Source organism: Sorex araneus, chromosome 4 (assembly GCF_027595985.1).
Source record: "Sorex araneus isolate mSorAra2 chromosome 4, mSorAra2.pri, whole genome shotgun sequence".
In the NCBI taxonomy this organism is placed as follows: Eukaryota; Metazoa; Chordata; class Mammalia; order Eulipotyphla; family Soricidae; genus Sorex; species Sorex araneus.
The window spans coordinates 207,853,546-207,877,868 of record NC_073305.1 but is presented as its reverse complement, the minus strand read 5'-3'; the positions used below and the strand labels follow the sequence as shown (position 1 = coordinate 207,877,868).

The following is a 24,323-nucleotide window of genomic DNA, read 5'->3' as shown; positions in this document are numbered from 1 at the left end:
CCCTGAGCATCAGCTGGTGTGACCCAAAAATGAAGGGGGAAAATCCTCTGGAGAACTTTGAGAGAATATTAGTAATGAGGCATCATCATCGATAAAGGAACTCAGATTCCTGATTAGGAGACTCAGGGAATTAGAGTTTGCTCCAGAGTTGAAGTTTCTGATGTGACTTCAAGGCGTCAATCCATTTGCTGAAAAATTGCAGATGAGGAATTGTGAGAGATGTGCATTGCAGGTTTCACAACCACAGACTGCAAGTTCATCTTTCATTTTGAGAGAATGGATCCTCCAGAGTGTGGTTGAGTTTGAGGAAGGACCAGCTGAGACCTTCAGCGAGCTAGTCCTTGTTCTTCACCGTAACCTTTACCATGAAGTCTGCACTTGACCTTTAGCTCAAATTCCATCTCTAGCTTGTCTTCTGCTTTGCCTTTTCAGAGTCAGGAAGTGGGTGATGCATGTCACCTATGTACATGCTGATGTCTTTAATGTCTTCTCGTTTGCCTGTGGCTGGACTGGAGCTACAGTCGGTTTGCCTTTTCTACCGTTTTACTTGCTGGTGGGCACAAGATAGTGTTCTACTTTCTCCCCGGTTTGGATTTCTTGCCCTGCTCCTGACCTCTATGCGTGTTTGCATGTGTGTGTATTGTGTCTGTGTGTTTAAATGTGAATGCATACATATATCTGGACGACCCATTCATCTATTTGTTGTTTTGTCACCAAGCATCTTTCATGAGGGCTGGAGCAATAGTACAGCAGGCAAGGCACTTGCCTTGTAAGTGTCTGACCTGGGTTCGATCCCTGGCACTCTATATGGTCCACCCGAGCACTGCCAGGAGTGATCCCTGAGTGCAGAGCCAAGAATAAGTGTGTAATCACAAAAAAGGGGCACGGCACTCTATCTCTCCCGCCACTCGAGTTCAGTAGTGTCATGCCGCTTCCCCCACCCCGGGGAGGTCAATGGTGATGGGCAGGTGAAGGAAGGAATGGGAGCCAGGCTGGTTGGTCTCAGTTGCAGTTTATTTCATTCCCATCTCCATTCTCCTCTGATTCTCCTCCTGTGTCTCCCTCCTCCATGCTACTTCATTGTCCTTCTCGCTCTGGATCTGGATCTGGATCCGGATCCCTCTCTTAGAGCCTGGTTAAATCCCAAAGCATGAGGGGTTGGGGTTTACACATAGGTGTGGTCACAATCAATGGGGTTCAAGTTCTTTCCCTCAGGGGATGCTTCTTCTAGTACAGATTCTCTTTCAGCAGGACGACCCACCCAAGAGCGGAATCCCATGGGTGTGTTTCTCCTCTCCTTGTCCAGCAAACATATAAGCATTCATAATATTAATCATTTTGTATGGACACAGTAAAAGATACATTAAGCTTATAGATTTGCTCTCCTGGGGTCATCTCGATCTTAGACTACAGTGCTCAGGCCAGATTAGTCTTTTCTATACTTAGCAGGGTCCTAGTCTTGTCGTTACTTTTGGATCATGACAGCATTTGTCCATAATCAAGCTCTTAACTTATAGTTAAGAATCGTGGCACTTTGGCCTGGCCCATATCAATGCCAGGGTAGCTTACAGCTTGCTCTGGGTCCCTTCAGTCCCTCGTTGGGACCCTGCTTTTGGGGTGCTAGGAACTGAGGGCAACTGAGGCTTAAGTCGAGGAAGCAGATGCCCAGGAATGAATAATATTCGAAGTCAATTAAATCCCAAGTTACAAAAGCATAATATTAACTGTCTTCCTTTGTCCATACAAAAAGGGCATTGCTTAAAGTAAACCATTCAAAAAGAATGGTTTAAAGAGAGGAGAAAGGCAATGTTAACTTACAATACAAGTTCAGTATCCTAGAAAGATCTGACCTTATAAATTAAAAGAGTCTGATTAGGGGGAAAAAGCTGATTAATTGGTTGGGGAAGAGAGCAGAGAAGTGGTTACAGATAAACAAAGGAATGGGAGTGACTCAGGAACACTGTGATGGGTGTGACCTGATAAACCTAAACTCCTTGTGGCAAGGGAGAAAGGACAAAGCAAATGTTATCCTACAAATAACCACTGAGCATTGCCAAGTTAAAAAACAAAAATTAAAAAGCACCCCAAACAAACAAACAACACATATAAAAGCATCTATCATGTATATTATTCTAATCTAGGTCTTCTATCTTGCTAATAAGATAACATTATGCCATCATGGACCTTAACTCTAGGTAAGGAGACATCAGAAATCATCTGAGCCAGTAAGTTAAATAATTCTATATCCTGACCAATGTCACAAAATGCAAAAAGAAAGGAAAACAGAGTGAGAATAAGGAGTCACTTTGAGCAGACATTGTTTTTAGTAAGGTAATAAAAAGTACTTCTTTTATTTGACTTAAAAATATATTATTGAACTAACATTGGTTTATAACATTCTCTGTGTATCAGATGCACAGTATTATAAATCAAAATCTGCATAACTCACCTATGTTTCATCAGCAAAGTTCTAGCTTTTCTCCATCATCATATAATTGACCCCTTTTTCCTGTTGCCCCCCCAGGGAGCCCCTCCCCTTCTGCTAAACACCAATTTAATATTATAGTCTAAGAGCTTAGTTTTGTTTTCTACTTTAGACATTTGTTTTGTGTTTGAACCACATGCAAGTGAAATTATATAGTGCTTGTCTTTCTTCATCCGACTAAGCATACCTTCTAGGTGCTCCCAAGTTGGTAAATGGCCAGTTTATCTTTTTAATAACTGAGCAGTAGTATTCCAGTGTAGATCAACCTCCTCTTTTTACCCAGGCATCTTTTGATGTATACTTAGGTTGTTTTCAACTGTTAGAAATTGTAAATAATGATAAGATAAACACAATGCGATATATATAATAGATATACATATATATCCCTTCAAATTTATATTTTCTTATTTTTCAGGTTAACTCCCATAAGTGAGATAACTGAGTTGTATAGAATCTCTATGTTCTGTATTTTTATGTTTTTTTGGGGGGGGAGTCTCCATATAGTTTTTGGCATGTTTTAGTATATCTCTTTTTATGTTTTTAGGGAATCTCCATTTTCAATGCTATTTTCAATACTCCACCATTTACTACTCCACAGTGTGCAGGAGTGCCCTGATAAATTACTTTTAAGTGCATGAAAACATCATGAAAACCATGTCTGAATGCGGCCAGAGAGATAGTACAGGGTTGTTGTTGGGTTTTTTTTGGTTTTTGTTTTTTGTTTCTTTTTGGGTCACTCCTGGCAATGCACAGGGGTTGCTTCTGGCTCTGCACTCAGGAATTATCCTTGGCGGTGCTCAGGGGACCATATGGGATGCAGGGATTCGAACCCAGGTTGTCTGTGTGCAAGGCAAACGCCCTCCCCACTGTGCTATCGCTCCAGCCCCAGTACAGAGTTTTAAGTGAGGCTTTCGTCTTGCATGTGGTCAACTCTGGTTTGCTCCCCAGCACGGCATGTGGTTCTCGGAGCACTATCCGGAGTAATCTTTGAACACAGAGCAGCAGTATGTCCTGAGCACCACTGAGTATGTCCAGCCGTCTGCAACTCACTTCCCCCCCCCACACACACAAAAATCAAAGCTGGTGGTCAAGTACTATCCAATAGAAGTTTTGTAATAATGTACTCTAATGTATATCTGAGTCTCCAACTCAGTAACCTGAGCCAGTTTGGGCTGTTGAAAATTTGAAATATGGCTTCTCAGGATCTAAATCCTTAATTTTATTTCATTATAATTCTTAAAACTTAAATAGATACTTGTGGTTCCATATTATACAGCACAGAACCAGATATTTAATATAAGACCTGATGACAAACAACCAACTGTGCAAATGTTTGCCCAGTGATGCAAAAAGTTTGTTTTTGGATGAAGAAAGCAAATGCAAGAAAGGAATGAATGTGGAGTGCTGATGAATAAAGATCAGTGTGTTGCTGAGACTTTGAGGAATTGGGCTTGAGTTCAGAAAATATACGAAACCTTGTCAATCATGAAAAGGGGTTACTTTTTAATATAAGAAAAATTATTTGAGAGGCTGGAGTGATAGCACAGCGAGTAGGGCATTTGCCTTGCACGCAGTCGACCCAGGTTTGATTCCCAGCATCTCATAGGGTCCCCTGAGCACTGCCAGGAGTAATTCTTGAGTGCAGATCCAGGAGTAACCCCTGTGTATCGCCAGGTGTGACCCAAAAAGAAAAAAAAATTAGAAGTATTTAAGCAGGGGAGTGACACAGCAATAATGATTATGATAATTATAATAATAGCTAAAGTTAAGGTAAACTGTAGCTCAAAGAGAGAGACTATTTATTTGTGGTGGTTTTCAGGAACTACTTTTGGTGCATTGCTTGTGGGTCTCTATTGGCAATGCGAGAGATTGAACCTGGCCCTTCTTCTTCCATTTTGAGCTGTCTCTGGCCTCTAAGTAGATTTATTAAGTGATTTTTATATATAATGCAAAATTTACACCACAGTAGTGCTAGGGAATGTTTTTTATCGTCACTAAAATTTCCATCTGGGGGTGGGAAAACCAAGGCACACAGCTGCAAGCAGAAGGAGATTTAGGAACTGAATATAGGCAACTGGCTGTAGGCAACTGACTGAGGAGTCTATACTCTGCTGCCTCCCTTTCGGCTTCTAGAAGCTTATCAATCTCCCTCTTGCTCGGAGTGGGTCATGGCATGCAAGGGAAACAAGAGGGGGTGGGGAGGCTGGAAGTGACAGTGCTGAAGACTAGTGCAGTGTGAGGATGCTTATGAAGAAAAGGGGCTACTCTATAGAGGCAACAGGTAGGACTCCCTGCATAGTCGGATTTCTATGGGGAAGTGAAGTCAAGAATCAATGAAGTCTTGACACCCAAGGACAGTAGACACAAGGGCCAGGAAGATGGCTACATAGTTGGAAGCCTGCCTCATGATCGGGGGTGGGGGGGAGAAGGCAGCTGGAATAGAGAAGGGATCACCAAGAAAATGATGGCTGGAGGGATCGGTTGGGAAGGGAGATGTGTGCTGAAAGGAGATAAGGGACCAAAAGTGATGGCCTCTCAGTATCTGTATTGCAAACCAGAATGCCCCAAAGTAGAGAGAGAGTCTGGGGGAAATTGTCTGCCAGAGAGGCAGGGAGAGGGTGGGAAAGGGGGGATATACTGGGGAGACTGGTGTTGGGGAATGTGCACTGGTGGAGGGATGGGTGTTTGAGCACTGTATGATCGTAACTCAAACATGAAAGCTTGTAACTGTATCTCACAGTGATTACAAGAAAAAAAAAAGATCAATGAAGTCTTTTAAGACTGGGGCTGGGCAATAGGATGGCTGTTGATGCCCTGTCTGGGGTTAGGAAAGATCAGGAATGGGTGCAAGCAAGGTTAGCAGGAAAAGAAAAATGATTCTTCTTTCCAGTGAGACTCTACTTTCCGTTTTTTCCTTCATTTAGCAAATACACATTGAGATCTCATAGATTTTGGGTGCCATGTGAGGTATAGGGGAGGCAGTATATACCTAAGTGGCAAATCATCTTTCTACTATATTTAATCCCTTCCCACCCTTACATTTGTTGTTGTTGTTGCAGTGAACAGGGATGACATACATACTTGACTGCAGGGCTTCTGTGTTTACTTGTGCTTGCCAATGGCACAATCCAGCCACAGTGCTTGAACACTTTTTTTATTCACATGCTCACCAGGGCTCCAACCATTTAGTTGCCATCTTGCTGCTATGATGTCCTAAATCTCTTAGCATGTGGAGATTTTTTTTCTTTTTAGGTCACACCCAGGGATGCACAAGGGTTACTCCTGGCTCTGCACTCAGGAATTACCCCTGGTGGTGCTCAGGGGACCATATGGGATACTGGGAATCGAACCCGGGTTGGCCACGTGCAAGGCAAACACCCTCCCTGCTGTGCTATCATTCCAGCCCCATGCATGTGGAAATTTACAGGCAATAGTGCAGTGGCCTTGATCACAGCATACAGGGCACCCTAAGGGATCCAGCTCACCTCACCTGTGCAGGGCTGACATTTTAGCCACCGAAATATCTCCTGTCCCTTTTTTCTTCTTTGGATCTCACATTCTTTAGAAGAACAGGCAGATTATACCTAAGAAAATTAACACATAAACAGGGCGATCTATAATATAATTTATAACTGTGAAATGTACAAAAAAAGGCTGATGTGAAGGAGTGATTTTAGAAGGGGTGGGTGGAGAAGGAAGTTGCTAGGTGGATGTTGTTTGAATCAAGATTTGAATAATGAGAAGACAGATGTGGGGAGATTAAAGAAGTGTGTGTGTGTGTGTGTGTGTGCTTGTGTGTGGGAGGTGGGAGTGTGTGTGTAGGTGGGGGGGGGTGCACACACATGTGTACCTGTGTGTGAGAGAGAGTGACAGAGACAGAGAGACAGTTTCTAGACTGGAGTGTGTGAGGATTTCATTATAGAAGAGTCTTACATCCTCATGGTGTGCTGTTTGTGTGATCTCTCTAGGTGTACGCTCATGTTCGTTCCCATCTATTTGTCATTTCTCCATATGCGATGTGATCAGATTGATTGGTTTGAAATCTGTTTGCTTTTTCTTGGGGCCCCAAGCTGTGAAAGTCACGTCTAAATACAGGCACGATAGGGTGCACTAATTAATTTATGATTGTAGTTTACATCTTGGAAGCTAGAGAGCTTGATTTAGAGACAGCTTTTGGGAAGAAATGTCTCAAGGACAAGTTAGAGGTCTCTTACCTGTATATTTTGTAGAAGGGTCTGATCTGCCTCCTGACCAAATTTAGGGGGAAATAGGTCTTACGAGGTTTAATCAATAAGCAGAGAGACTTGTTTCCATGAACACAAGATTTCAGTGGCAACAAAACTCAAGAGCTGGTGTGTGGCCGTGGGACGGTGTTGTTCTTATGTTCTTACCAGCATCAGGAACACTTGTCCTTCACAGGAATGGATGGTCTCATCTTTTTTTTTTCTTTTTTTTTTTTTTTCGGTTTTTGGGTCACACCCGGCAATGCACAAGGGTTACTCCTGGCTCATGCACTCAGGAATCACTCCTGGAGGTGCTCGGGGGACCATATGGGATGCTGGGATTCGAACCCGGGTCGGCTGTGTGCAAGGCAAACGCCCCACCCACTGTGCTATTGCTCCAGCCCCGGATGGTCTCATCTTGAAGGGCATATTTCTCAAGTCTTCAGACATAACACAAGTTGACTCAACAACCTTTTCACCAATAGAGCACCAAGTGTATTTGTGTGAAATTGACTTGTCTAACTGATCCCATCCTGGGATATGAAGCAAGAAGTGTACAAATGATTGTTGAAAATAAACGCTTACTTTAAGGGTGTATGTGAGGCCAGCGGTAAAGGACCTGACCAACAGCACAGGTTCCAAGGTGGAAATGTGTCTTCAGAAATGCGCACTGACCAAGCCGACTGCATGTATAACGGAAACAGTCACCAGTTCCCAGACTGGGCAGCCATTCCTTTCAGTCACTCTGTGGAAGTGCATCTTAGTGCTTTGGAGAACTGTAACAAAAGACAGCAGTCCAGGTGGGCTTAAATAGGACCTTAGTTTTTGTGGTTCTGGAGCCTGATAATTTCAAGATAGAGGCATGAGCAGATTTAGTGCCTGTTGAAAACCTATATCAGATACTCATCTTTTCTTCTTTTTCCTCTTGAGAGCTCCCTGATTCTCTCTTCTAAGAGCACTAATCCTACTCAGAAGGGCCCCAGACCTATGACCTATTCATCTCCTTGAGGCCATGCCTCCTAACCACCTCACTATGTATGACCACTAGGATTTTATGTATTCGGATGGTACAGGAATGAAAGAGAAAGCAGTAGATAGGTAAGAAGATGCTGTGGAAGCTGAGATAGTAGACAGGGGGTCATATGGGTTTTAGAATAGCACTTCTCTACCTGTGTACATGAGAATTATTGAAATGGATTGCCATAGCCCTATAAATACCAAACATTTTGCATCAACTAAGGTTCAATTACCAGCATCCCATAGGGTCCCCCGAGCACCGCCAGGAGTGGTTCCTGAATGCAGAGCCAGGAGTAACCCCTGTGCATCGCCAGCTGTGACCCAAAAAGCAAAAAAAAAAAAGGAAGAAAAACACATTTCTTATAAACACATACACACACATGCACACACATGGCATCCTCTCAAAAATGTAGATTCAATGGGGATGACTCAACCACAAATTTGTTTTAAAGAAGTGTTGAATTCATCCTTGCATTCTGTCCATATGTGTTTTCTAAAGGCAACCATATGAAGGAGTAAACTTCAGTCATATGGTGGGCTATTGCTGCTCAAGACACACGATCACTCTGGGAAGAGTCAGAGACAACAAGGAGAAACAAATGCTATGCCGATCATTTGTGTACTGTGAGGTCTGGGCCCCAGGAAGTGGCTGAGCGTGGTCCAGCAAGGAGGTATTTTAAATGCTTGGGCACCTAGGAGTGTCAAGGAGAAAGGAGCTTTTAATCCCTTCATTGTCACCAGGACAAGTCATCCTTAAGAGAAATGCATTGAGGAGGTTAGAGCTCCTCTCAGAGTCCTGTATAATCAGAATTTGCGTGTGGCTTTTCTCCCTGCCTCGCTCCACAGATTTGCACCCATGCCTTTGCCCTGCTATACAAGCAGTGACCCCCAAAAGCACATAAACAGGCATATTTACCTATACTACTTTGGATGGGTATTTGGGCCAGGGTTCCGGGTATCTTGAGAGAGTTGGGGAGGGGTGGGGATTCAGGGACATTATCCATGCCCAACAAAGGGAGAAACTGAGGAGCAAAAACAGAGTTGGGGCCAGAGAGATAGTGCAGCAGGTAGGGTGTTCCCTTGCATGCCTGCAACCCAGGTTTGATCCCTGGCATCCTATATGGTGCCCTGAGCACCACCAGAAGTAATCTCATAGTGCAGAGCCAGGTGCAAACCCTGCGCATTTTGGGGTGTGACCCCCCCACACCCCCCGCAAACAAAAACAAAAATCATTCAGCAAAGCTTCAGTTGCTCAAAATGCACATATTGAACCTGAGTAAATGTTTTTGCCACACCACCGTCAAAAATGAACCCGCTCTTAGCAGGTTCTGGGGGAGGTGGTGTGGACAATAATCTAGCCAACGTTCAGTCAGTGATTCTCAACTGCAAGTGCCTGAACCTCTATCAGGCAAGATTAAGCATATCCAACTTTTTTCCGTATATTTCAGAGAAGACAAACTTCTTCTGGAAAAGACATTGCTTTTCTTCTGATCTACCACTGCTACAGTGCCAGATACACTGGAGTGGCCAATATGAAGTGACCTTGGTTTTATCTCCTAGAGAAACACTCATGACCTGATTGCCCACAGTTCTGATGTAGAAAATGTAAAATAACAAATTTATAATTAGTTGAATAAGTAGCATGGGCCTCAAGTTTCAGATCCCACAGAGGGAATCAGACCTAGTATAATAAGATAAATAGAGAAATTTGTTCAGGGCACAAGAGTGAACACTCCAGTGTTCAGGTCTGGAGCCTTCTGTGATGGACTGGCCTCCCTCTACCCTCCTCAGGGAGCTGATTGCACCAAGAAAGCGCACCTATGCCTTCTGAGCTGCAGGTGCCCTGAATCCACCAGGGGAGGCTTGGCTGGCAAAAAAAAACGATGCAAGGACATGGGAAGTAGGGACCATCATATTGTACGCAATCACTTTGGACAACCTAGGGACCATTAGGAAGGAGTGGATGAAAGAAATCTGATTTTCTCCTTATCCACACTGAGAAAGCAAGAGCTGGCTTTGAAAATCTGTGACTTATTCTGTGATAAGCTGGAAATGGGGACGAGGGTGATAATCCCCCCAATAGAACATAAGCCCACCGGGGGCAAGGTTCTTAGTTCTAACCCCAGCACTGTTTCGCCCCAGAGCACCACTGGGTGAGGCCCTTATTTTTTAAAAAGAGTAGTTCCCATATTATCATTTGTCTTGCAATGTGCCTGTGATCACAAAGAAGTTTCCTCCTTAAATAGGCTGTATGTAGGGGCTGGAGTGATAGCACAGCGGGGTAGGGCATTTGCCTTGCAGCAGCTGACCCGGATTCAATTCCCAGCATCCTATATGGTCCCCCAAGCACTGCCAGGAGTAATTCCTGAGTGCATGAGCCAGTAGTAACCCCTATGCAATGCCAGGTCTGACCCAAAAAGAAAAAAAAATAGGCTGCGTATATATATATATATATATATATATATATATATAATATACACATATATATCAAGGCAGAGCCTGGCAAGCTACCCATGGCATACTCAGTATGCCAAAAACAGTAACAATGATGGTCCTCATTCCCCTGATCCTGAAAGAGACCTTGATATGCTATCGGGCTACACTAGCATATGACAGGGATGAATGGAGACATTACTGGCATCCACTTGAGCAAATTGATGAACAACAGGATGACAGCGACAGTAATATATATATATGTATATATATATATATTTATATGATCACTTAAGAAAGTTTCATTCCAAGTGGTTCATAACCCTCGAGGCTTCTTAGAAGAGAGTAATAACCACCATTGCTTCATACATCTCTCCTCTCAAACTACAATATAGTCTTCTTTCTCCTCCCCTTCTGATTGTGACATTACTAATATCCTGGACACTTAGCTCACTTGTTTGTAATGATATCTTTACAAATTAATCTTAGTTGTTTTTGCTTTTAGCAAGATCATCAGGAAATTTATGAAGATAATTCCATTCTCTCTGTACTTTACACCCAGAAACATAGTCAACCCTTTATTTCTAACATCGATGTAAATACTCATATTCGTACTTCAACTCCTCATTGTCTTCCTGTCCATCAGTGATCTGGACTTTTCCATCTGGACTTCTTCACCCAGTTGAGTGTGAAGTTGACCCAAGGCCCTCACAAACTCACCGAGTTTTCATGTTTCTGATCATGGTGCCCCATGAACCTGACACAACACTTAAAATGTACATTTGGCCCCTGTGTACTGTTGTGATATTGTCATCCTTTCAAATTATGGCCTCCAAGTTCAGCTGATACTCAATAGCCCTTGAGAGTTTTCTTGTGAAAATCAGATTAATTGCTCTTTTGACATTTCGGTTTCAAGAAAAATTCTTATTTTCTAACACCTTGAAACCCATGTAGCTAGGTTGAACAGAAGTCCTTTACTGTCCATTATTTGATGCAGCCCTGATCCCTTTTAGAGGGTTTCTTTAGGTGGGGTCATACGGGACTTTGTTGGTAGCCATGAATGTTCTTTCTGAGCCAAGCTTTGCCAGAAGGTCTTTAAAGACTCATAGAATCCACCTCCACAAGCTATGAAGCAGTCTGCAGATCACATTCAGCTTTTCTGAATCCAGGAAATGTGATCAGTAGTCTGAGATATTTGCCATTTCATGTATTGGGACAGCTTGCAGATTACTGCAGATTAATTGTCTCTGTGGCCTAAAACTCACTATAATGACAGAAAATGGTTAAAACAGTGCTTATCATGCACCAAATTGTAAAGACAGCATAGTTATTAACCCATTTAATTTTTAATACGGGCTTCTGAGGTATTATCATTATCATAATTTTTATCAACATCTGTCATGCCAGAGACAGCAAAAGCAAAGAAAGTAACTTCTCCAAGTCCTGCCTGCCATACATGCCCAGATTTCTGCCAGACAACTTGTTCCCACAATTGGCTTTCAATGAAGGGTAGGGAGGTATGTGATTTTTGAGTCTCATGGGACATTTGGCAATGTTTATGGGCATATATATATATTTTAAATCACAACTGGGCCGGGATGCCATAGAACCTGAAGGATAGAGATTAGGATCCTAATTGACCATCCTGCAATGCACAGGACATCCCTATCCCCAAGAAAGAATCACCTGCCATGGAAAGTGACTGAGTGTGAGTTTGAGAAACTGAGTCAAGCCTGGAACCTAAAGTCTTCTCTCTCAGTGGCATTATTCACCACCATCTCCTATGCTGACTTCTTGTTAAGGCCATGAGATAGTCCACTGGCACACTCCATTGCTCTTCCAAAACTCTCCAAACCCTAAACAGAAAGATCTGGCAACAATCCTTGAAGGCAGTCATCAGGGGGGTGGTGACAGGGTGAGGATCCTGGAGTTTCTCCTGACTTTTTTTTTTCTTCTAGATGAGTCTCTGGAGGCAAAAGCCAAGAAAAAATAATTCTTACTATGTTTCCATAATCCATAAATTTGAACCTCATATCCAGCTACATTCTGTTCTTTTGAGTCCTCTCATCTCACCTCCCAGCTCTCCAAGCTTGCAAATGGCCCTTTTCTCCATCCTTGGGAATATTGGCATCATTAGGCAGGAAGTTCCTAAATATTAGCTCTCATGATCCCACTCCCATCCCCAACTGACTACTAACCTCGCGGTCTTACCCACTTTCATGTCTGTTCTTATCAAGGTTCCTCTCGGTAAGAAAATCTCCTGGGCCGTTTCTTACTTCTCCACCCAACCCCATCCATTTTTCAGCTCCACTCTATTTTTCTTTTTTTTGGGGGGTGTTGTTTTTTTTTTGGCTTTGGGGCCACACCTGGCTGTGCTCAGGTCTTACTCCTGACTGTGCTCTCAGGGGTCACTCTTGGAGAGGCATGGGGCACCAACGGGGTGCCGGGGATCAAACCTGTGTTGGCTTCATGCCCTGCCCATTGTATTATCACGCTGGCCCCTCCAGCTTCACACTGGACCTTCCTCCACTTCATCAGATTGGGTAGTGGTTAAGAACGCCAGCTCAGCAAGGTCTCCAACCCCAGCTCTGCCACCTGTGAGCTGTGTGACCTTACACAGGGCTCTTCTCGGAGGCTCAGTTTGCTCATTGATAACATGGGAAATGCGCACCGCCTACTCGGCCTACTTCCATAGTCCTAATAATCTACCACCTCTGTGAAATATCTCTGACAAAGACCGCCATAAGCCTTCCAATCCTAAAACATCTGTACCTGCCTGACCCCAATTGAAACCAGAAAAATCGCCTGCCACCTGGATTTGCTTCCTCCCACAGTGCAAGGCCCGAGGCATCTCCTCATTCTTTTTCAACCATTAATTTTGTGTGTACAGTGCTCAACTCCTACTTGTCTTCATCCTCCCTCGTGCCTTTTCCCCCCTCTTTCATCCTTTGCTTTCCCCATTGCCCCCTTCTTCTACCTTCTGTCCCACACATTTCTCTGTCCCCCTCCTTCCTCTAATAGGCCTGTGGGAATACAGCAGACTCAGTAGATATGATTTTGTATGAGAAGAGACCTTTGCCCACAACAGAGATGTCCATTTATAAGACACATAAGTTATAAAGTCAGACTGGTACTGTGGTCTCTCCTTCCCAACACTCTCCAACATTTAAAAGGCAGGTACCATGCCTGCTTACCTTCGATGTGTACCTTACACCTGATGCATAATAAACACTAGCATGGAATTAGTGTGGAATCAATAATAACGGAGGCTTTATTTTTTTTTCTTTTGGTTTTGGGCAACACCTGACAGTACCTAGGAATGACTCCTGGCTTTGCACTCAGGAATCATCCCTGTCAGGTTCCAGGGGCCATATGGGTTGCTGGGGATCAGACCTGGGTTGGCTGTGTGCAAGGCAATTACCCTGCCCACTGTACTATCGCTCTAGACCCTTAACAAAGCCATCTTATAGGATCCATAGAGAAGGGCAGTCCTTCAGTCCCCTGGCCTCATTCCGTTAGTTGGTTGTGAAGCCCAAGTCTGAAGTCTGAATTCCTTCTTCCTTGCTTTCTTGTTGGTGGATACCCTTAAGGCTCTAGACCTAAACTGCTTAGCTTCCTTACCTGAGAAGTTGGCTTCCCAGCAGCTGGTCTTTCACCTACACAAGACTCCAGCTGGTCTTTTGCTTAAACAAGACTCCAACATGCCTGACGTGGTCATAGTCAACTTTCTCACAGAACTGGGCAGAGGACAGTCTCGAGATGTGTCCTTGAACAGGGCTCATTGCGTCTCAGACCCGCAGTTACCTTGTCTCGGTTAACAGGCTCGGTGAATCGTCTGGTACACGAGTGAGGCTTAAGCAGGATAACACGTGAAATTGCCTTGCTTGGACCTTGGCAAGTCGCAGGTGCTCGACTGAATTTCTAAGTAAGTTTCTTTCCTCCGTGCAGGGGAAATGGCCCCACCTCCTGCCCTTGCTCTAACCACCGTTCTCGAGGGTTACAGTTCATCAAGAGGGCTCAGAAAATATTACTAATTTATGCACCATTTGTTCCACTGGATAATGCATTGGGGAAAATGCGAGGCACCCGTGTACCTCTAATTCAGGCAAGCCAAAGGCAAGCTGTGCCGCTGACCCTTCCGGGGAGAATGGGCACTTTATATCTCACACGGGTGATTGCTCGCTCCCTTGGCATTCATGATGGTTCCATTTGCCTCAATTGAGGAGGCCCCAGAGAGGCATAGCACAAATTGAACGATGTAGCTTGATCTGGCCAGATTTCTGGGAATTCCAGCCTGGGGCTTTGTAACTCCCAGTGGTGAGCTCGTGACAGCCCACCTTTGCAACACATAATGAGACTCGTTTGAAGGTGCAGCTTTACCACCTCCTGGTAAAGTGACCTTGGGTCAGTCACATCTGTGCTGGGCTATGATGAACCCGGTTAAGCATAGGCAAAGAGCGGGGGGCCAGTCTGCAAGTCATACCTGAAATTCATTTCCTCTGCACTTCCTGTGATTTAAAGTAAATGAATCAATCCGTCTTCTGATCTCTGAGTGGGGATAATTTGTAAGAAAACGGCCTTGGGACTGGAGAGATAGTACAGTGACCAGGGTGCCTGCATGCCACCAACTTGGGTACTATCCCCAGCACCCCTTATGTCCCCCTAGCCCACCAGAAATGATTCCTGAGCACAGAGCACGGAGTAAGCCCTGAGTACCACCAGGTATGACCCAAATCAAACCCCCTCCAAAGAAAGAAAACATTTGTAAACACATATCTTTTTTTAAGTGGCAAGAAATGTATCAGGAGTCTGCCACATGTAAGGTGCTCTCATATAAACTTCATAAAATCATTAACAGATAGTAATTGTTAGATTTATGACTGTTTCCTGATAAGGAGATTGTGACAAATGACCTGTTCAGTAATTTTCCAAGAGTGACACAGCTCCCTGTGGGTCCCAGCTTGACATTTCTGCAGACTAGGGTCCCAACTATACTGTTGAACCCACTAACCAGAAGGGCTAAGAGATTGGATGTCTGAACTGGAACTCTGGCCCATGAATCATGGAATAAACACTCAGAAAATCTTAGGAAAACTATGTTCTTGATCACCTTGTGTGTAACATTGATCTGGTTCTTTCTTCTAAAGCCCCCAACCCTGACATGAATGCGGGCTTGTACTCAGCGAAGATTCCCGCCCCCAACACACACACACACACACACACACACACACACACACACACACATCCTGTGTATGTGTGCACTTTGGCAGTGGGAGCCGGGGTGGAGCACAGGATTTGGACAGAGTCTCATAAACATTCAGGCTGTGAGAGCATCTGTGTGATCCTGCAGAATGATTCTCGCTTCAGGACTGTGTGTTGATGCTGATGTCACGGCTGCTCCGAGCACCCCAGATACTGTTAACGAGCTGTTCCAAGCCCAGATGCAGTGTTTTTCTCACCATATGGCCCACACTGAAGTGCATGGTCTTTCAGACAAGGAATAGAACTCAAAAATGCTTGCACCCCCGTGCTTGGAAAATCTATTTAGAGGAGCTGTTCTCTCCATACTGCCATCCCCACACCCCACCCCCAGTTCTCCTGCTTTCTAGAGACCATACATTTATTTATACATCCATTCACGAAAAATAATTTGGCCACTACCATGTGGCAAGTGCTGGGTTAGGCCACGGTGGGGCTCTAAAGGGGAATAAAATAGCACCCATGGCTCTGAGGCTAGTTGTGAAGGGCACAGGAGCAAATTGTACTGATGTTATTTTGTCTGTAAAATAGGTCATTATCAAGATCTCTGGGAATTAAAAAGTTAGTGAAAATATTTGTAACAGAATTAAGAAATTTGCACACCCAGCATTTAAGTGCTTTTTCCTATTCAGGAAAGGAAACCTGTAATTGGATACATAACAGATGCTTCTTATTACTGATTCCCAATTAGACGCGGTACCTTTCCTCCAAACCAGCTTCTTCCGCACTATTCTCCACATCTCTTCATTCATTAGCTCAGACCAACACTCTTGGGGTTATCTATGAGGGTCACTGTGTACAAACATCTTCACATCACAAAAAACTATTGACCTTTAATTTTTTTTTTGAGGGGGGCACACTTATTGATGCTTAGGAACTATTTCCTGTGTGGTACTTAGGGTACTATCAGGGCTCAGGGAATTATATGATGGTTGAGAGCAAACTTGGAGCTTTTGCATGCAAAATATATGCTCCAGTCCTTTGAGCCATCTCCCTGGCCCATTTGCCTGACCTTTAATATGCATCCTGGGGCTGGAGCAATAGTACAGTGGGAGGGCATTTGCCTTGCAATCGGCCAATCCAGATTCGATTCCCCAAGCACTGCCAGGAGTAATTACTGAGTGCAGAGCCAGGAGTAACCCCTGTGTATTGCCAGGCGTGACCCAAAAAGCAATAATAATAATAATAATAATTAATAATAATAATAAAATGCATCCCAGTCCCAAGCATAAACGTACTAAGTTTTCCTCACCTGTATCTATGCTGCCAGTATCATTTACCTGCTCTGGTAGATATTCATAGCAAGTGGTCTGCCTCCTATTCTTACCATATTCCTGTGTGTTCTTAGTAGAGCATCCAAAATAAAATCCTTACTTGTCTCACTTTCTTTGGTATTACTGGTCTTCTGGGGCACCAAGACGCAACAATGCAGGCACATTGAAATATCAGGTCCAGTTGAGAAGAATGTACCTTAGTTCAGGAGAGAGAAAGAAAATGCAAAAAGTCCCTTTTGCATGCAAAAGCTCCAAATGCAAAAAGGGATGATGCAAAAAGTCCCTGAAAAAGGCAAAGAAAAATAAGACCCAAAGCCAGCTAGTGAGAAAAATAGGTCGAGAAATAGTTGCTGGATTCTTCTACTGGAGAAAAATAGGTCAAGAAATAGTTGCTGGATTGAACTTCCAAATGAGAAGCTTGGTGAGAATGAAGAGCTAAGAAAAGGCAGATTGAGACAACACAACTAATTCCTACAAGTCTCACCTTTCAGCAAGAGATCAATTCATATATTTAATTTAGGTATTTCTAGAGCACCTGGCTTTGGGAACTGTTTTAGAACAGTGACACTGACATTGAATTACTTTTTTCTCTGCCACTGAGTCTAGAAACGAAAGAGGTGTGTGGACTCACTGGAGACCTTGAAACATGTATGTAGGCTCTGAACCAGTTTCCCTCCCAAAATAATGAGAATCTCTGTTGATAAAACTGGTTCTGCATATGTTACTCAAAAGAGTGTCTCAGAGTAACATATATATATATGTTACATATATATATATACATATATATATACACACCAGAGGTGATATATTGGAGGTTCTGTTGGGGGGGGAGGAGGAACCTAGGTCTGTTTTGTTTACTACTCTGTGGCCATTTGTTGATGTGAGCCAGTCAAGTCAATGAATGAACACAACTGAATCGGAATTGGCTTAAGAAAGGAGGGCACTGCTACTTTTGGCATTTTGCAGTTCCTGGTTATCTTCTTATTGGTTACGATAACAAAATCCTGAGTGGCTGAACTCACTGCTATTATGTGCAGGCTCATTGAGATGTTCTTATCATGTGTGGTTGGCTTCATTTCCCCTGTAACAGGATGGCCAAAGCCATTCAGGCTCCTCTGCATTCCTCTTTTCTGGTGCATTTTCCAGACATCTTGTCCTCAATCCCCTTTGCACTAAACACTGACTCCTGTCCTCTGTCCTTTGTACTAAACACACACACACACACACACACACACACATTTCTATACACAATGGCTTATTGGTTGACTGCCATTTCATCCCAGATGCTAGGGATAAAAGACTGAAGCTCCACAAAGATCTTAACAGATGGTAGCAATTAGCTGAAGTGAAGGAGATGAATTTGAATGGAGCTCAATGTAAAGACAAGCATTAAGGTCTAAGAAGTGGGTGGGCAAAGAAAGGATGAGAGGAAAAAATCTCTCTGCTCTTCCTCTGCATAAGAAAACATTAACAAGCAGAAATACATCTGAAGAGCTAAAATCTGGAAAGGGTCACATAAAAATATCTTCAGGTAATTTTTGTCTAAACACCCATTCAGTATTTTCGTTCTTTGAGATGAGTCTCTCCAATGGAGATGGAATTAAAATACCTCCGTGAGTCCCTTACATTCATTCTGACTGGGCTCAGGCTCCAGGCTTTGGCTGCTGTATCAGAAAGTGTGGTTCATTGATATCGCCTTGAATCGGAATACACTTTGTTTTCGAAATCTGTTCCTTAGTTCCTGTGTGGTTCAGCTTTTCTGCTTGGTTAAAGATAAATACCTTTCCTTCTTACCTTTCTCCTAGGATGGCTGTACCCAAGATCTTGTAGTCCTTGCTTAAGTTAAAACAAAATTCAGCACTGATTGATTTAAGTGATTTGCTTGCATTATCCCATTGATTTAGGTGATTTCTTATAATCAAACATATTTATTCACGTTATCTTCACTACAATCCTATAAAAGCAGGGTTACATTAACCCTATATTTGGGATCAGAAAATTTTAGATTCCAGGTGATTTCAGTAATTTTGTTGAGATGACATGGGTATTCAGATCTCTTAAACCACGTGTTTGTCAGTCCTAAAGACTTTCTTCTCCTACCCCTCTATATGAGGTAGTTAAGTGTGGTGAAATCCAGGCAGACTCGAATGTGATGGCACTCAGGATACTTTGGGGAATACGTCATTCCAAGGCAAACCTGGTTATTCATGACCAGGGTTATTGCTTTGCTCTGAAAACCCCATTCTGCTGATTACCATCACACTCTCACGACAACTAGCTCTCTGTGAATTTCTCTACCAGGAAAAATCCTCTTGCCTAATAAAAGTGCTTGAGGAGAAAGCTCCAAACCCAGTGGCAATTAATTATTGACAAAGCATGTGAATTAAAGATAAAAGAAAAGTCGTTCTTGCTCCACACATGCTATAGTAAATAAATTTAATTATGGTTAGAAGAAGCTCAGGGATCCTCGTCCATATTAAGTTTTATTAGCGGAGACATTTAAAAGCATGTCATCATAACAAAGAGGTCTTGTGTAATCCTAGATGTACCACTTTGGTGCATGGCTCAGAAGTGAGGAGACTTAATGGAGCACACGGTGGCAGATGGCCTGTGGTACCGACAGGTCTGGAGCAGGTTTATCGTCGGTTAACTTCAGTCTGCATATGCCTCCAGCAAATTGACTGTGTAATGGAAACACAAGCTTCATAAAAGTATCCACAGGCCTGACATATTAGGATTAGGGGGTGCGTCCCGTCGAATTCCCCCAATATCTCGAAGCTCCCCAGTGAGACCCTCTGTCAAAAGGAACAGGGATGGAGAGGTATATTTGAAGTTTGAAGAGTAACCTTGGAAAGAAAACCCAAAGACAGGGACCCGCATGGGGGATCTATCACTGGCTCCAAAGACAACTTTAGAATTAAAGCAGGAAAGAAATCCCATAGGTGGCAAAAGACTATGTGGGCACTGTAACACTCTTTGTCACTGTAGTTCCTGACTGATCTTGAAGGGAGTTTCAGATCAGATCAAATGAGGGTATTGAGACTTGGAGCTTTAATTCAACTTTCTGAGGACACAGAACTTATAGAATGCCCCTGTCCATTCCCTTGCCTCTGGGTCTCAGTTATCTCATTTTCAGGTGATACCTTTAGACTATGTCAGGAGTAATCAGATTTTTCCTTCTTTAAAGGGCCTGGTAATAAATATGCTTGGTTTGTGTGTCAGATGGTCACTATTACAAATTACCCAAATCTGCTTATAAAAGCAACCATAGGTGATATCAAAAGGAATGAGTGTGGATACGTTTTAATGAAGATTTATTGAAGCACTGAAATTGGAATTTTATATACTTTTCCTGTATCACAAAACACTATTATTTGTTTCCCCCCACACACCATTTAAAGATTAAAATTCACACTTAGCTGCAGGCTCTCGTGAAACAGGAGGCAAGTAGTAGTTTACCAACCCCTGGACTAAATAATCTGTGAGGTCTTGTTGAGCTCAACATTTTCCAAAAGCCATTACAATAATAACAACCCTGATTTATTAAGCTCTTATACATGCCAGATTCTGTTAAATACTTTACAGACCTTACCTTCTTTAATCCTTATACTATAGTGTGAAGGAGGTGTTCTCATTATCTCCCTTTCAGAGAGTCTAGATCTAATATATGGAAAAAAACACAAGAGTATATCTGGGTTAAATATAATTGGTAAGAGTGAAAGCAGTAATTTAGGTCGCATAAAATTTTCAAGAATGAATGCATCCGCCTTCGACTGCCTTTTCTGATAATGCCTTCGCCAGAACTAAATTTGAAAAATAACTTCCAAGTGCTTATCGATGAATAGCTCCACACGGGGCTATGTGCTTGACATAACTAATGCCAATCATCACGGTAGTTCTCCACAGGAATAACCACTCTCTTCCCGTGTCCTCTCTCTTACAGAAATGTGATGCCCAAGACTGTGGATGGGCAGATAACCATGGAGAAGACCCCCAGTTACTTTGTGACCAATGAGGCTCCGAAGCGCATCCACTCCATGGCCAAGGACATCAAACTGATCGTGGTGGTGCGGAACCCTGTGACCAGGGCCATCTCTGACTACACCCAGACTCTGTCGAAGAAGCCTGAGATCCCCACCTTCGAAGTGCTGGCCTTCAAAAATCGGACCCTGGGGCTCATCGATGCCTCGTGGAGTGCCATTCGGATAGGGATCTACGCCCTGCACCTGGAGAACTGGCTCCAGTACTTCCCCCTCTCCCAGATCCTCTTCGTCAGCGGCGAGAGACTCATTGTGGATCCCGCGGGGGAAATGGCCAAAGTCCAGGACTTTCTCGGCCTGAAGCGGGTGGTGACTGAGAAACATTTCTATTTCAACAAAACCAAGGGATTCCCTTGCCTCAAGAAGCCAGAAGACAGCGGTGCCCCGAGGTGCTTGGGCAAGAGCAAAGGCCGGACTCATCCCCGCATTGACCCGGATGTGATCCACAGACTGCGGAAATTCTACAAACCCTTCAACATGATGTTTTACCAAATGACTGGTCAAGATTTCCAGTGGGAACAGGAAGAGGGTGACAAATGAGGCTGGCGCGGTGGTGGGAAGGCAAGGGCTTATCGCTCCTTAACTGAGTCCCGAATCCCCCAGGTTTTGCTGCCGCAGCCTTGTTGGAAGGAAGGGCACGTCGATCTCTTCCTTTGACCGGTCAGGATGGTTTCCAATCCTATTGACCGAGGCAAAGGGATGGATCCCAGGGCACTCCTCATAGAGGAACCGGGCCGGCCTGGGCAGAAGCACCTGGTTAACCAGACGGCTACCCAGGACCACTAGTAAACTCTGTCTTCTACTAGTTAATAGTCTGAAGACAGGAGAAAGAGCTATCTGGGTCAGAGACAGTGCCATCCATGTGTCAGTGATAAGACCGGAAAGGAAGGTCTACTTTCAGGGAGCTCTCACCTTAGGAAGCCTGACCTCTAGCCCTCTAGCTGAAAAGGTCCTTGCTGTATAAATCTGTACTTCGGCCTCTCTCCAGAATGCTAATTGTGGCTGAGCGCTCCAGGACTCCTGGGGAGCCAGGTTCTCCCTCTGTGGGGCCTCTAGCCTTGACCTTAACAATCTCATCCTACAACTCTTTGGCTTCCTCCCATCTCATCTTACGAAGGCAGAGGCATGCACGTTCCCTACCAAAAAAAAAAAAATTAAAAAGAAAATCGGACACCCCTGAAAGCCTTCTTTCGAAGGGTCCTCAAAGGAGGGTTGGATCTCTCTCTTCATGAGTACTGTGGGTGGTGGCAGAGCTTAACTTCTACCCCTGTGTGAGAGTCAGCAGCCCCCACTGCTGATCTCCAAGCTGAGTTCCGAGGTTGGTAGAGGAATGGCATAGCTAAGGCGGAAAAACCAGAAGCCCATGGCCTTCACGGGCAGCCTCCCTGTCTCCAAAATCTCTCTCCCCACGTTGCAAAATGGTTGTGAGACGTGCTTTGGGGCAGGGGTTCTGTGGAGTACCCCGAGGGGCAAGGACCAGAAAATTGGCATGTCTTGTGTTCAAAGTAATCCTTAGCAATGCAACCAAGTGCGGGTCTGTCACCCTTTCTCCATTTGCACCCTGGCCCCCCTCATGGTCAGATCATGCTTTATTCCCTCAATTCAAAGACGGCACCTCTGGGGCAGTGGCAAGAGAGCTGGCGACATTTGTCAGATCCAGTTTTGGGGGTGGGGTTAGGGTATGGGTTGTATGCGGACACCCCCTTCAAGGGCTGTTGAGTCAAGTGCCCCTTCCCGTTCACTTGATTGGATTAAAATGCACCATTTGACATGAAGCACTTGTTCACAAATCTCCCAAACCAGGAATTGTTCTAGAAAATTGGAAATATGTATGAGTCGGGGGAGTTAAATCTGTTCAGCTGTTATTAAACTGTCATTTCTCCCGCTAAATGAAAACTGTGTTGTTATAAAGCTTAATGCAACCTCAGCGATGGGTTTCAGTGGTGTGTTTGTGTTAGCCATCTCTGCCCCCTCCCCCTGCCTTCTCGAGATCCCGTCTCTAGCACGCGAGAGTCTTTCAGGGGACTCTTTCTCTCTGCGGAGTAATATGGTTCTTGAACTCGGATCAAAGAAGTGGTTCCTGAAAGTGCTTCCGATCCTCGCCCATCAAAGCAAGAAATGAACTGCTGTGCCAGTTTCGGGAGCAATATTAGAAGTATTTTTCGAGATATAAAGCGGTTACTGGGCAACCTATATATTTGCACTACCAAAGAAAAATAAAAAATAAAAAAACAACCACCATAAACATACATGCACGCACAGACACGCAAGCACACCTGCTTGAAATGCACGTTGGTTCAGATGAGGGTGTTGCCGGCTGCCGGATTTTAGGAACTTGTTTCACGCAGGGGCGTGGCCAGAGCTAGAGCAGAGTCCCCTGTGGGGGGTTTCAGGCTGCTGCTCCCTGAGCTCTAGTTCAGAGTTCTTGATGATTTAGAATGTCTATTGTGGGGAATGGTTTAAGTCATATATCATTTTTTGTTTTTTGGTTTTTGGTTTTTTTTTTTTTGCTTTTTGGGTCACACCTGGCGATGCACAGGGGTTACTCCTGGCTCTGCACTCAGGAATTACCCCTGGCGGTGCTCAGGGGACCCTATGGGATGCTGGGAATCGAACTCGGGTCGGCCACGTGCAAGGCAAACTCCCTACCCGCTGTGCTATCGCTCCAGCCCCTCGTATATACTTTTTTAAATGCTCATTTGAAAATTAGGATTGAGAACAACTGGAGGACTTTTTTTTTTTTTGAGGACAGTCTTCCTTGTATATTTCTTTGCGCTCTCATCCTCCCTAGAAATCTCTGTTAGTGTTATCTGGAGCTTACTTTCAATCAAAATGAGTCCTATGTCCTTTGAAGAAACTAATGAAAATAACACCTCTCTCTCTCTTTCCATCTCTCTCTCTCTCACACACACACACACACACACACACACACACACACACACACACACACACTTTCTGTCTCTCACTTTTGGGAATCAGTGGGAATGACTTAATGCTAATCTTACTGCATAGCTTCCTAAGTGGTATCTGGTAATAAGTTTCAGAGGTAAACGTTTCTTTCTACCAGCGAAGGTGACTACCCCCATCTCTTCTTTCTGAGGAGATGCACCATGACTCAGCCTCTCAGACACCCTTTGCATTGTTTATCTCCTTGTCTTTGTAAGCTCACAACATTAGAATCTTAAGAGCTACTTAAATGGAAATCCAGTAAGGGGCCAAGAGCTAGCTTGGGGGCTAGAAAATGTACCTGACATGCAGAGACCCCAAGTTTACTCCCTGGCAACATGTATACTGCCTGCCTCAGCTCAGCTGTGTGTAGTCTTGATAGCTCACAACACCGCTGGGTTTGGAAGCATCACATCATCCGAATACCACCCTCAGGCCCCCTGAACACTTCTTGAGAGAACCCCCCCCCCCACACACACACTCAAATTCAGTAAACATATTCCTTCACATAACTAAAAGAAACAAATCTGTTGTTTAATGTGGTTAACAAGAATGGTTAATAAACTGTTCTTGCCTGGGAAATAAAAGTGAATCCTCCTATCACCCCTTAAAGTATGCACATATTTTAACAGTAAGCTAAAATTCT

At 44.0% G+C, this 24,323-nt stretch overlaps 1 protein-coding gene across 1 annotated transcript in view; it reads left to right on the top strand.

Moving 5' to 3' along the window:
- Positions 1 to 22,671, top strand: part of HS3ST4 (heparan sulfate-glucosamine 3-sulfotransferase 4) — a 473,641-nt gene extending 450,970 nt beyond the window's left edge. The window contains exon 2 of the mRNA XM_055135170.1: positions 20,635 to 22,671. Coding sequence (XP_054991145.1) covers positions 20,635 to 21,271 — 637 coding nt within the window. The 3' untranslated portion in view covers positions 21,272 to 22,671. The remainder of the gene's footprint in view (positions 1 to 20,634) is intronic.
- Positions 22,672 to 24,323: the final 1,652 nt, after the last annotated feature.